This window comes from Stigmatopora nigra, chromosome 5 (assembly GCF_051989575.1).
Source record: "Stigmatopora nigra isolate UIUO_SnigA chromosome 5, RoL_Snig_1.1, whole genome shotgun sequence".
In the NCBI taxonomy this organism is placed as follows: domain Eukaryota; kingdom Metazoa; phylum Chordata; class Actinopteri; order Syngnathiformes; family Syngnathidae; genus Stigmatopora; species Stigmatopora nigra.
Window position 1 is genome coordinate 14233394 of NC_135512.1, and position 12831 is coordinate 14246224.

Consider the following 12831-nt stretch of genomic DNA (forward strand, 5'->3'; position numbering starts at 1 on the left):
TAATAACTAATTACCCTCATTTATTCACTTGGCAGTCAAGCAATTCTATAAAGATATGAAACCCCAACTCCAAAATATTACAATATTGTGTGTATATATATATATATATATATATATATATATATATATATATATATATATATATATATATATATATATATATATATATATATATATATATATATATATATATATATAAAATATATATATATATATATATATATATATATATATATATATATATATATATATATATATATATATATATATATATATATATATATATATATATATATATATATATATATATATATATATATATATATATATATATATATATATATATATCAATATCTTGCCCTCCTACTTTAAATGAGAAAAGTCTTTCATAATGATCTCTCTCATCTCATCCCACTTTGTGAACCGATTTATTCTCACTTGGGTCACGGGGGGTGCTGGAGTACGTCTATATATATATATATATATATATATATATATATATATATATATATATATATATATATATATATATATATATATATATATATATATATATATATATATATATATATATATATATATATATATATATATATATATATATATATATATATATATATATATATATATATATATATATATTTATTTATTTATTTATTTATTTATATATAATTATTATAGATATAAAAGATTAGGAAAAAAGATTAGGATGCATCAAAAAAAATAACGAAAAACATTCAAATATGGCAAGCTTTTTAACTCTTTTCTTTGAACCAGTCAAATAATGATATTCATGATGATGATGTTGACTTTTTACAGGACCTTTAAAGACTCAAAAGCGTGAATCGAGTTATCTACTGGTGCCCCTACACACAAACACACACACACACACACACACACACACATTCACCACCAACAATAACACGTACCTGAAATGAGGGTTGAGTTATTTGCCAAAAATATTGAAAGCAGTGATGCATTAAGCACGATAATTTATCGGGCAGAGAGGGAATCAGCTGATTGGACAATGGAACCACCAAAGCTCATTACTCATTCTTCTCCAATGTGTTTGTTCCAGTGCAAATTTTGACATTTAGTAAATATGTCAAAATAAATTGGCACATTCAAATGCCACTGAGTTGTTTATGTTCTTCTAAATAACATAAAATGTAAGAAACTTTTCCCACTGCTTCAAAACACGTGATATGTCATGAGTTGGAAATGTGGATGACTTTTCAGAATCATGGTTATTAGTTAAGTATATAAGACACAGATTTATCCAATCTTGTATTGCAAAAATCAACCCATCATAACCAAAGTATATTTTAGAGGTGACATATAATTTTATAATAAATTAGTTAAGCCACGCAAAGATCGATCTAAATGCATAAATGCTGTGCAAAAACAATTATGCAAGTGATAAAGAGAGTTGTCCAACATATTAGAGTGACTTGAAGTGCAGTAAATGTGATTCAGCAACAATAGTGTAGACCATTCTTTAAATTTCTCTACCACTTATCCTCACAAGTGTCATGATGCTGAAGCGCAACTACGCAATATTGTAAGTGACAATAGTACAAAATAGTTATCAACGAAACATAAAACAACAGCAGAATGGAATACATATAATCATCAATGCTGTACATAGCAAGCCTATGGAAAGGGGGTCCAGAATAATTTGGTCCACCCTTGTTCCTCTGGTCCTTGAGAGTGGGCAGTGTGGCAACAAAGATTTTCCCCCTGCAGTCCTAGTTGAAGTACCAGTCAGATTTTTTTCTTCTATGTAGCAGCAGCAAACAAGACCGTAATATATGAGCAGAGGAATTATTCAATTCCTGCAGTTTAGAAGAGGTTCACAAACAGGGTTCTGGGGGTTGCTGGAGCCTACCCCCAACTAACCCTAACTACAGGCAAATGGGAGACTACACTCTACTCCAAGGGTCCCCAAACGCCAGGGACCGGTACCGGTCCATGACCCACCTGGTGCCGGTTTGTCATAGAAATATATATTAACGTTTTCAATCTTGCCCTCCTATTTTAAATGAGAAAAGTCTTTCATAATAATCTCTCTCATCTCATCCCACTTTGTGAACCGATTTATTCTCACTTGGGTCACGGGGGGTGCTGGAGCCTATCCTAGCTGACATCAGGCTAGAGGCAGGAGACACCCTGAATTGGTGCCCAGCCAATCACAGGGCACAAGGAAGCAAACAACCATTCACACTCATACCTAGGGGCAATTTAGAGTGTCCAAAAGCCTACCATGCATCTTTTTGGAATGTGGGAGGAAACCGGAGTACCCAGAGGAAACCCATGCAGGCCCAGGGAGAACATGCAAACTCCACACAGGTGGACATGACCTGGATTTGAACCCGGGGTCTCAGGGCTGCGAGACTAACATGCTAACCATTCGCTCCACTAGGCCGTCAATGCAGTTTCTAATTCTCACTAAGTGCTAACCGTTCAATCACATTCTAAACAAGTTTCAGTTTGATTTATTTAATAAGGGACAGCACATAATCATGAACACATTCATAGTATATTCATTTCGTTTCATTCATTTTTAACTCCAGACAGATAGACAGGACCTGGATTTGAACCCAGGAGTCCAGAGCTGTGATGTCGACGCGCTAACCACTCGCTCCACCGGGCCGCCCTGTTATAATAATGATATTAATAATCATAATAAGTGCTATTATGCTTGGGACTGTATGTTTTTGCCCTGTTATGGACCAGGACATCATTCGTGGAACATTAAAGCCTTTAACCCAACCCTTTCCACACTTCTGTTTTAAATTGTCGGCCTCCCATGAGAAAATAGGAAGAGCTTTACGGGTGCGCAGTGAGGAAAAAGTTGGGGCACCGCTGCTCTAGAACATTTGCCAGTCAGCTTTAGGGCACACAGAGAAACAGACAACCATTCGCACTCATAATCATACCACCACCAAGCAGGAATCAATCCCACGCTTTCCTGCACCAAAGTCAGGCAGAGCTCACCTGTGCCTCTTGATACATCAAAATATTTCTCGGGTTTCTGATACATTTATTCAAAAAATGTTCGGCAAATGAGCTAAAATAAATTGAAAGAATTATTTATTTGAAGCTTCTTTGCTCATAGGAACAGGCAACTGAGGGTTATGAAGTGGACACCATAAGCTTTAACAAAAAGGAAGTTTCTTTTAACAGGCAGTGCCAGGTGTCATTTCAATTTGTCTGGATTTGAAAATCAAAGGTGTACCGTTTGGAAACGACGCTGCCTGTGAGAAAATTGGTTCTTACGTCACATATGTGAAACCATGTTTATGTTGGAAAACAATAGGTAGACAGTAGGTCCACCTACTGTTTTCCAACATAAACATGGGTTACATATGTTACGTAAGAACCAATTTTCTCGACATTTCCAAACGCTACACCTTTTATTTTCATGTTGTTTCTTATTCTCCATCAAAGGCAACAATTCTGATCCTCTCGCTGTCTACAGATTTCAAGAAACAACACCATATTTAAGTGTAAAACATACATTTGAATAAAACAACTGTAACGGCTTGTTTGCTAGTTCAAAACTGTTTGTTTACTATATTTTGAAAATAAGAAAAGTAAAATGTAAACAGCAGGATTTAAACCCGTGACCTAACATTAACACAGCACTGGAAATTGGAAGGGAAAAAGTCATGGTCATATGACTATTAAGTGTTATTTTTGTTACAAGTAGAAGGCCTGTAAAAAGGCCACTCCGATTGTTGTTGTTGTTGTTTTTGAAGATCTGTACAATAACCATTTTTTAAAAAACTATTCCTCTGTTACTCAGGGTTGGACAACAAGGGGGTTTGGTAGATACACTCTAGGGATGTATGTATGACGAACAAGGCAATGATGACGCAAAAATTGTTGGTCACTAAATAATAATAATCGCTGGCTTTATCGAATGATAGATATTATAAATTGACCAGTTATATAGGTCGTTACAAAGATAGGAACTGGTCACATAACAAAGTTACTGTGCTATACCATAAAAATGTATAGATTTGGATACAGTGATAGCTCTATTTAATTGCTTCCAAAACTTGTTTCGTAACTTGGATATTTTGTAAATAGAGCAATATTTAATAAGTACATTCTCAAATTTGTTCCACTGTCCACAAAAAATACCAACTAAATCAGTTTAAAATGATTCAAGTGTCCCAATTTTGTATTTAAGATGTGAGAAGGTCACAAAAAATGAGAGAAACTGATAGAAAATGATTTATTAATGTTTTAAAATAAATAAGAAGCATGCAAAACATTTTCTATTCGTGTAGGTGCAAGTTTAAGGAGCAAGCTAACATTAGGCAACTGACAAAGCACACATGCACATAAACACACATTTAAATAACTTCAAATAAGGAATTAAAAATGAGAATTTTTAAATAAGGAACAAAATTGCTTTAACCAAGCTCCAAAAAAATAAAATTAAAAATAAAAAAACATGGAGATTTGTTTTTGTGTGACAGTGAATAGGAGGCCAACGAAGTATAGGGAGATTGTCAAGCAGTATGCAATGCTACCACGGGAATTTCAACATAAAGGATATGTAATTACGTTTTGGTTGGATCTGGTTTCCATATGGTGGAACTGTAAATTGCAAATCAAAGGATTTGGTCATCTGAAAATTTCAAGTACTTTATTATGCAGATACTGTATGCTGGGTGTGGTTTAGTTCAAATCCAGGCTGGGACAACCCCCAGACTGCTTTTCTAAGTGTTCAGTATCATGACAAGTGTAACTATCCAATTGTGACTATGCGATGCTGCATCACTTTCCCACTAGCCTCAACAGCACTATAAGTTTAACGTGTTTTCCGAACTATAGGTTTATACTAGAGTATGAGTCGCATTTTTTGAACAAACACATTTTAAAGAAACAATAAAACAACAGGCTTAATAAACATCCTTTAACATATGTTCTTCAGATAACTATAGGCTAAAAAACAAACATAATGTCAGTGGTCAGAGATATAAAATATATTATTAATAATAATAATTATGAAAAAAAACATAAGCCGCAGGTCCAGTTTTACTTTGAAAAAAAGTTTGACTAATAGTCCAGAAAATACATTATGTTAACCTAGTAGGGCACGTCAGGCCCACGTAATTTATACCGGTGAAAACCAGAGTACCCGGAGAAAAGCCACAAAAGCCCAGAGAGAACATGTAAACCCCACATTGGATGGTGCGAACCTGGGATTGAACCTTCAATCTCACATACCTGTCAACCCCAGCCAATGTCTTCCCTTATTAATGATTGCAATTCCCCTTATTAAGCAATAAAACCGTACAAATATAACACAGCACATATTTACTCATGTAAAAGTCTAAAATTTCCTCCAAAGTAGACAGCTTTCTGACGCTCTATATTTATATAGTGAAAAGGCACACGGTTGAAAGCGGAATGCGCATGCGCACATCATGCTTACTTAAATCATGACAACACAATAAGCAGTTGTCGATTACGCTTTCGTCTGCTCACAGTGACCAAGACGACCCGGATTAGAGCCAAAATGCGTAATACGAGATCAGTTTTACAAAAAAACTACTTAAAAAAAAGTCCTGTACAAAAGTTATTATATGGCGTACTTACACAATTTGAAATAATCAAAGAACGTAAAAAATATTGGAAAAACTTAGAAGTTGACAGGTATGATTTCAGAACCAAAAGGCCGATACGCTAACCATTCAGCCACTTACATTACATATATGTTATAAATTCAGACATAGTAATTAATTCATCTTCAGTTGGACATGTATGTTGGATGAGTAACAGCCTAGAGGTGAAGATGAGCATGTTTAGACTAGCCTGGGCCCCAATTGGTCCATTTAATTTTAACATAAATAGGTGTATAATTCATTAGTAATATAATCAAGCAGTCAATTTCATAAGAGTTAAAACAATTACAGATGCAGGCTTACCACAATTTCATACTAATAACGCAAGTCACATTGGCACATTCCAATTTAAATGAAATGTACCTTTAAACAAATAAATGCTTTCGTTGTCCAAAACATTTCAACATAAGTTTAAGCAGAAATGTCTAAAGCCAGGTGTGGATTAGGGCCAGTAAATCACAGTACACCAATGCAGCTATATACGACCAAACATAACGTCAAGATCTTTTAGTCAACAGACAGTCGGCAAATAACTATCATCTTTTTTTTTGCAATGGTTAAGGCACTAAACAAAATGAGTGATTGAGAAGGTAAAAGAAAATAAATAACGGGAGGTGTCTCAATGTATACAACTTTGAAGGAAGCAGGAGAGACAAAATAAAGCTCTCCTAACTCACCGGTATATGCTGAAAGACAGGACTTCGAGTGAGGAGCACAGTCTGCAGGCCAAATAGACAGAGCCTATATCTAAACGATAATAATAACAACCACAATTTACAATCTGATAGCTTGGAAGAAAATGACATTATTTAGTTATAATGTGATTTTAAACCAAAAAGTTATCCAAATTAAAATCACAGAATTGATCCAATGGAACTGACCTATAAAAATACATTAGCAGGCTCTTTGGTGGGGTAGACTCAGGTCGGAGTGATAATCCAAGCAGGTTGACAGAAGTTATCCTTGAGCATTCAAGTGTCTTCTTACTCCAGGACATGAAGACGTGTTGGAGAAAAAGACAGTGATAAAAGGTTGAAATCCTCGTCCCCGTTAAATCCATAAATACAGTGATCATGGGTAATGTCTCCTCCAGACTTCAAGGTGGAGTTGTTTAGATCTGCCAGCAAGGCCAACCTGCAAGAGCACAACAGGTAAGAAAAGATGAGCAGCCTCCTCCTTCCTCAGCATCCACAACTCTGACTGTTCCTCGCAGTGTCTCAACTAAGAGTAGCCAAGCACTGCTATCCTGTTTTTTTTTTTTTTTTTGCTCTTTGCCAAACACAAAAAGACCCGCACACACATGCATGCCGCACAGAGGAGTCTACAAAAGTCCACATGACTCCTCTGTATGTGCGAGACTGTGTTTTATGCTTTTTTCTTTTTTCCTTTTTTTTCTTTTTTTTATGAAGCTAACCCTGAGCCTGGGCCCAGTCAGTCTTTGAGGTGCTTTCTATCCCACAAATACAAGACGGCTTTCATTATCTTGCCCGTCGCAGCGCAAGGCCTAGCTTCTAAAAGCTACTGATTTCTTTCTTCCTTTAGCCCTCTGTACAAAGGGAGGGCATTTTGTAAATTACTTGCTCGTTTCAGACCAACAAAAGGTACTTTCATTGAACCCTCCACCCCCTACTGCTCTTCCTCTATCCTCCCGCCATTTGATTTTGCTCAAATTTGATTACAAGGGTTGAAAAAGGAAGAGAAGAAAAGAGAAGAGGAAATAAGAAAGACCCACAGATGGCATGTTCGTTCAGTGCAGTGAATGGCTTTGTATGGGCTTCTTTTATACGTGTGGCAATCCAAAGATCGTTTAGTCGCACTGCTTGACAAAAATGTTTCTCAGCTTTCTTCTATGACTGACAAGAGGAACTTTAAGAAAGAAAGTTCTGGACTTTCATCTGCATGTCTATACCCCTTGGTATCACACAACTTGACCTAATAAATACGCAGTACAAAGTAAAGTGGCTGATTGTGTTAATCATTAGGAGCCCTTAACCTAGGCGTGGGCAAACTTTTCGGCCCGGGGGCCACATTGACTTTAAAAAATTTGACAGATGGGCCGGGTCAGCACAAGATACGATACATATAAAAAACTGCATCCGTTAAAAGTACATATGAAACATAAACAGAAAAAAGGACTAAAGTATTAACATACTCATCACTCATCATTAAAGTAAAAAGTATAAAGTACAGTACAAGTAAAAAGGAATGTATTAAAAAATATTAAAATGTAATTTAAAAAAAAGATAGAGGGGCTGTAAAACACGAAAAACAAATGAGAGTGGACAGAGCGACTGCCACTGGCTTCCGTGTGACGGCGCCATCTAGGGGAAAAAAACATTATTTGGACAACGTCGGCGGGCCTGAATAAAAAGTCTAACAGGCCCATATGTGGCCCGCGGGCCGTAGTTTGCCTTAACCCATCAACACATTATACAAAACACAAGACAGGTGTGATCATGCACACAAATAAAAAAAATAACGGCAATGAAAATCTGGCTTATTTCATTTATTCCGTTCTTGGAGGTCTATAGGATTTCCTTCACAATGGGGCACTCAATCGGCACTTATTTTTGGAAGATAATTATGGCACTTTTGACACAGAGCTACAAACTGAAACACACACAAACATGCACACTTTCGAATAGCTTGAACATCATGAACTATGACTTGTTATCCCATTACCAGACCATCATTCACACTCACCTAAATGTAATGTGTAACCTTGCAAGGCCACTAATGGAAATGACTCCACTTCTTTCCGTAGTACATACTGACCAGTAGTCTAGATTGAAGGCTGGATTATTTCATCAGTTTGAGGGATAATGGTGATGAGACAAGGACGCCAATTTTTGTCTAAATCTTAAAAAGACGATTGTGCTCTGCTGGGGGGATTTAAATAGTACTCCATGTCATTAGAGTTTGATGATTTTGTGTCAAAACAACCATTAATGCTAGAACTCATACCTAGGGGCAACGTACAGTGTCCAATTAGCCTACCATGCATTTCTTTGGAATGTGGGAGTAACTGGGGAAAACCCATGCAGGCCAGGGGCGAACATGAAAACTCCACACAGGTGGACCAACCTGGATTTGAACCCAGGTCCCCCACTGTGAGAGGAAACACAGTAAGTTATGTTCAATACTAAGTGGAAAAAAAGAAAATATTTCTATATGTTAAGTGTTTTTAGTTTTTAAAAAAAGAACAAATTGGATTAAAAAAGTGTAATTATTGATTTTAAAAGGGAAAATTCAGGAAATATATTATAAATCCATCATCTTCATTTTAGTTTGATCCTAAAAAAGAAAGTCAGCACTTATCATTTACTTTCTCGAGCGGCACAAAATGATGCCAGATTTGGCCCCCGTGCACCAACATTAACACCTGTGCGTTAGAGCAAGGGTGTTCAACTCCGGTTCTATCTGGTCTGTTTTCCAAGTCTCCACCCACCAACACACCTGAATCAAACAATCCGGATCATCATCAAGGTTCTATATAGGTTGATGATGAGTTGATCATTTGATTCAGGTCTGTTGGTAGAGGAGATGTGAAGAACAGACTGAATGGGGGTCCACCAGGACTGCAATTGGGCACACCTGCTTTATAAGTGGTATCTAAAGCCAAAACGCTAAGACACCTAATTTAAATGCCCAAGCAAAATAAAAAGTGTTCCACTATTTGACAAAACATGCATGGTAGGCTAATTGGACACTCTTAATTGCCCTTAGGTATGGGTGTGAGTGTGTATGCTTGTCCGACTTCTTGTGGCCTGCGATTGGCTCCAGCACCCCCGCGACCCTAACGAGGATAAAGCAGTTCAGAAAATGAGATGAGTTCTAATTTGATTGTTTTTGTCTTTAGGTCAGTGGTGGTTAGAATACCTGGATTATACATCCTAATGTTTTGTAAAATGGTACCCATTTTGTACCATTGTTCAATATCAAGCACTACATATCCGTTATGATGTTTATACATATATATATATATATATATATATATATATATATATATATATATATATATATATATATATATATATATATATATATATATATATATATATATATATATATATATATATATATATATATATATATATATATATATATATATATATATATATATATATATATATATATATATATATATATATATATATATATATATATATATATATATATATATATATATATATATATTTATGAAAGTTGATTTGAAATAAAAGGCAGCCCGGTGGAACGAGTGTTTAGCCCATCGGCCTCACAGCTCTGGGGTCCTGGGTTCAATTCCAGGTTACGTCCACCTGTGTGGAGTTTTCCTCCTGGTACTCTGGTTTGGTCCCGCATTCCAAAAAAAATATGCTTGGTAGGCTGATTGGAGACTCTAAATTGCCCCTAGGTATGAGTGTGGGCGTGAATGTTTGACCGTCTCCTTGTGCCCTACGGATCAGCCAGCCACCGATTCAGGGTGTCCCCGGTCTCTGGCCCGTAGTCAGCTGGGATAGGCTCCAGCACCCCCTGCGACCCTAACAAAGATAAAGTGGTTCAGAAAATTAGATGAGAGATGAGATCAAATGAGATTTGCAATAAAACCTTTTTTCACTTTGTTGCCGTTGAGTACGTCTTATAGTAGTTATATTCATGTTCGGCTGCAAATATACCATAGAAAATACAGAGTTTGCATTGTCCTTTTCTTCTGTAATTTAACGCATGATATTTCACTGTACCCTTTCCTACTAGGTATTCTTCGCTAGATGTGCATTTTTCTTGTGTTTGATTTAATTGTTGCTATTCCTGTTTTGTATCCTCTGGCTCAGGACTTCCAAATACCCTCCTCAAGGGCACTTCCTGATAACGATCTTGTTTATTTGATAAAAGTATGTTGGAGAATAAAGATATGGTAAACAGAATGGATAAGTGCCTTCGAGGAATGGAGTTGGTGTCCCCTGCGGCAGGCTTGTGTAGGTATTGAGTGGGTTGCTTACTTTTAGATTCATATTCTTGTCTTCCAGTATCATGTTCATTGGCATAGTGCCGGGAGAAGAAGCAACGCTTCCGATCAACCATTCCATCCTGGGATAAGATGGAAGAGCGGTCGGCGCTTACCAGGCCGGAAGCGGCGTCAAGGAGTTCTGCTCTGCTGCTCTTTTCTTCAGCTCCAGACTACTGAGGAACTGTGCGAATGAGCTTGGAGGGGTGACTCTGCATGCAGAGGTCCCCCATCTTCTGGAGGACTTCCTGTGTGTGGTTCCAGTTTTTGTCCAACTTTACAACGTCTTTTTCAGTCTGTATCCAATTTAGCTACGGCAACCAAGATGGCGCCCTTCATGTGGCACCCGGCAGCGGTAGCTCCGTCCACTCTTGCTCGTTTTGTGTTTTTGTTGCTTTCTGTCTTGATGATATGATTTGGTGATTCTTGGTGATCCCATTTACTTTGATTTACTTTGTGCTTTTGCTTTCATGTTCTGTCTGATCACCCTTGCTACTGCCACAATGAAATTTCCCAAATACGTGATGAATTAAGTTATCTAATCCAATCCAATCCAATCCAAACCCTCTGTTTTGTTTTTTAAATCCCCTTTAACTTTTTTTGCCACCGACCCTTAGTGTCGCTTCACCCACAGCAGATGTGGCTTTTACATATACAGTAATACCTTGACATACGAGTGTCCCAACATACGAGAAATTTGAGCTACAAGGAAAATTCAGAGCCAATTTTTGGCCTGGGATACGAGGCAAATTTGATATACAAGCATACTATGCAGCCGCTTTATTGTCCTTTTCAGTGATATTCATGGACAGGGAGGAGCTTCTTTTAAGAATCTGCGTGGAATTGAAAGTAAAGTAAGCAGCTGAGAAAGGCGAAACTTCAGAGCCAGCAGAAACCTTAAAAGTGAGTCATGGCTGGTTCGATAACTTTAAAAAACGAACTGGGATACATTTGATTATGAGGCATGCGAAAGCAGTAAGTTCGGACTTGAAAGCCGCGACATGAACACCATTGCCTCGGTATTAGCACAACAAAGGTGTGTGTATTGTAAGCTACGTTCATTTATGTTAAATTTAAGTTTATGTTATGTTACACAGTGTCACAAATGTCTAGCAAATTGAACGTGTTGCCATCAAGTCTCTTTCCTTCTCCTCCACGCCCACAGCCCTTAGCCACTTCCATGTATCTCAAAGGTGAGAACTCCATATCGGACTCTCCACAATAATGTCACATTTTATTGCAGATTATAACAACTAGATAGACATTTGTTACTTTGCGAGCATAGGTGGTGAATCTGAACAATTAAGAACATGTTTTTTCGTTACATATCTTATTTTAAGTGGAGTTTTTTTCAGAGGGTGAGAACGGATTAATTTGTATTTATGCATTTTATACAGGAGAAATTGATTTGAGATATGAGTAAATTGACATACAAGATCGGTCCCAGAATGCATTAAGATCGTATCTCCAGGTATTACAATATAAGTGTTTAGACCTGACCATAGTTATTTTTAAAAAAGAAAGAAAATAGTAAAAAATAATTGAAAAAGAGATTTGATTCATTTATTTGTTACTATTTCTACCCTGGTTTTGATAGGAACTTTTTTGTTTATTGAAGAATCATAACCAATATATTGTATTGGCGATTTGCCAGACATGGGAAAATGTGTCTTTAGTATTTTGAGCTGAAATGAGAAACACTATGTTAATGTTATGAGTTCATTCAAGTGTTATTTATCATGAGAAGAGAACACCAATGTGCACAAATGCTACCACCAACTGGGTATATAAATCTACAGTTTAAAAGCAGAGATTTGCTAATGGATTGCGAGAACCTTTGTTCGTCAGCAGGTAAATCTCAATACAGAGGCATAAAAAAAATTCAGGATAACATTTTAAAAAAGGAAAAAAAGAGGGGCGTATGTAAATAAACTGGGGATAGAAATGACCTTAATAATATTTCTGTCTCCATCCTTTCCTCAAGTTATTTCCAGTATACTATCAAAAGGTTTGATAAAAGGATTATGCAACCAGCTTTATGCAGCCAAAGTCAAATCTGGATATAGAAGGAGAGCTGTTTGATTAAATAATTCTTGTTTCCTTTCTGCCAACCTAGCAGTCCTCTTTGGAGAAAGTAAAAATCAGCATTATGGCAGATTTATACATTTGCACTGACAGTCTGTAGAATTTACACTGCCAAAG

At 36.5% G+C, this 12831-nt stretch overlaps 1 protein-coding gene across 4 annotated transcripts in view; it reads right to left on the minus strand.

Annotated features, from left to right (window-relative positions):
- LOC144196672 (uncharacterized) overlaps nucleotides 1-12831 on the minus strand; it is a 162751-nt gene that overhangs the window by 145541 nt on the left and 4379 nt on the right. For all 4 annotated transcript variants that reach the window (XM_077717041.1, XM_077717042.1, XM_077717043.1 and 1 more), the window contains exons 2-3: nucleotides 6524-6776; nucleotides 6320-6389 (exon numbers count right to left, since the gene is read on the minus strand). In XM_077717041.1, the coding sequence (XP_077573167.1) occupies nucleotides 6320-6389; nucleotides 6524-6717 (264 nt within the window). In that variant the 5' untranslated portion in view covers nucleotides 6718-6776. The remainder of the gene's footprint in view (nucleotides 1-6319; nucleotides 6390-6523; nucleotides 6777-12831) is intronic.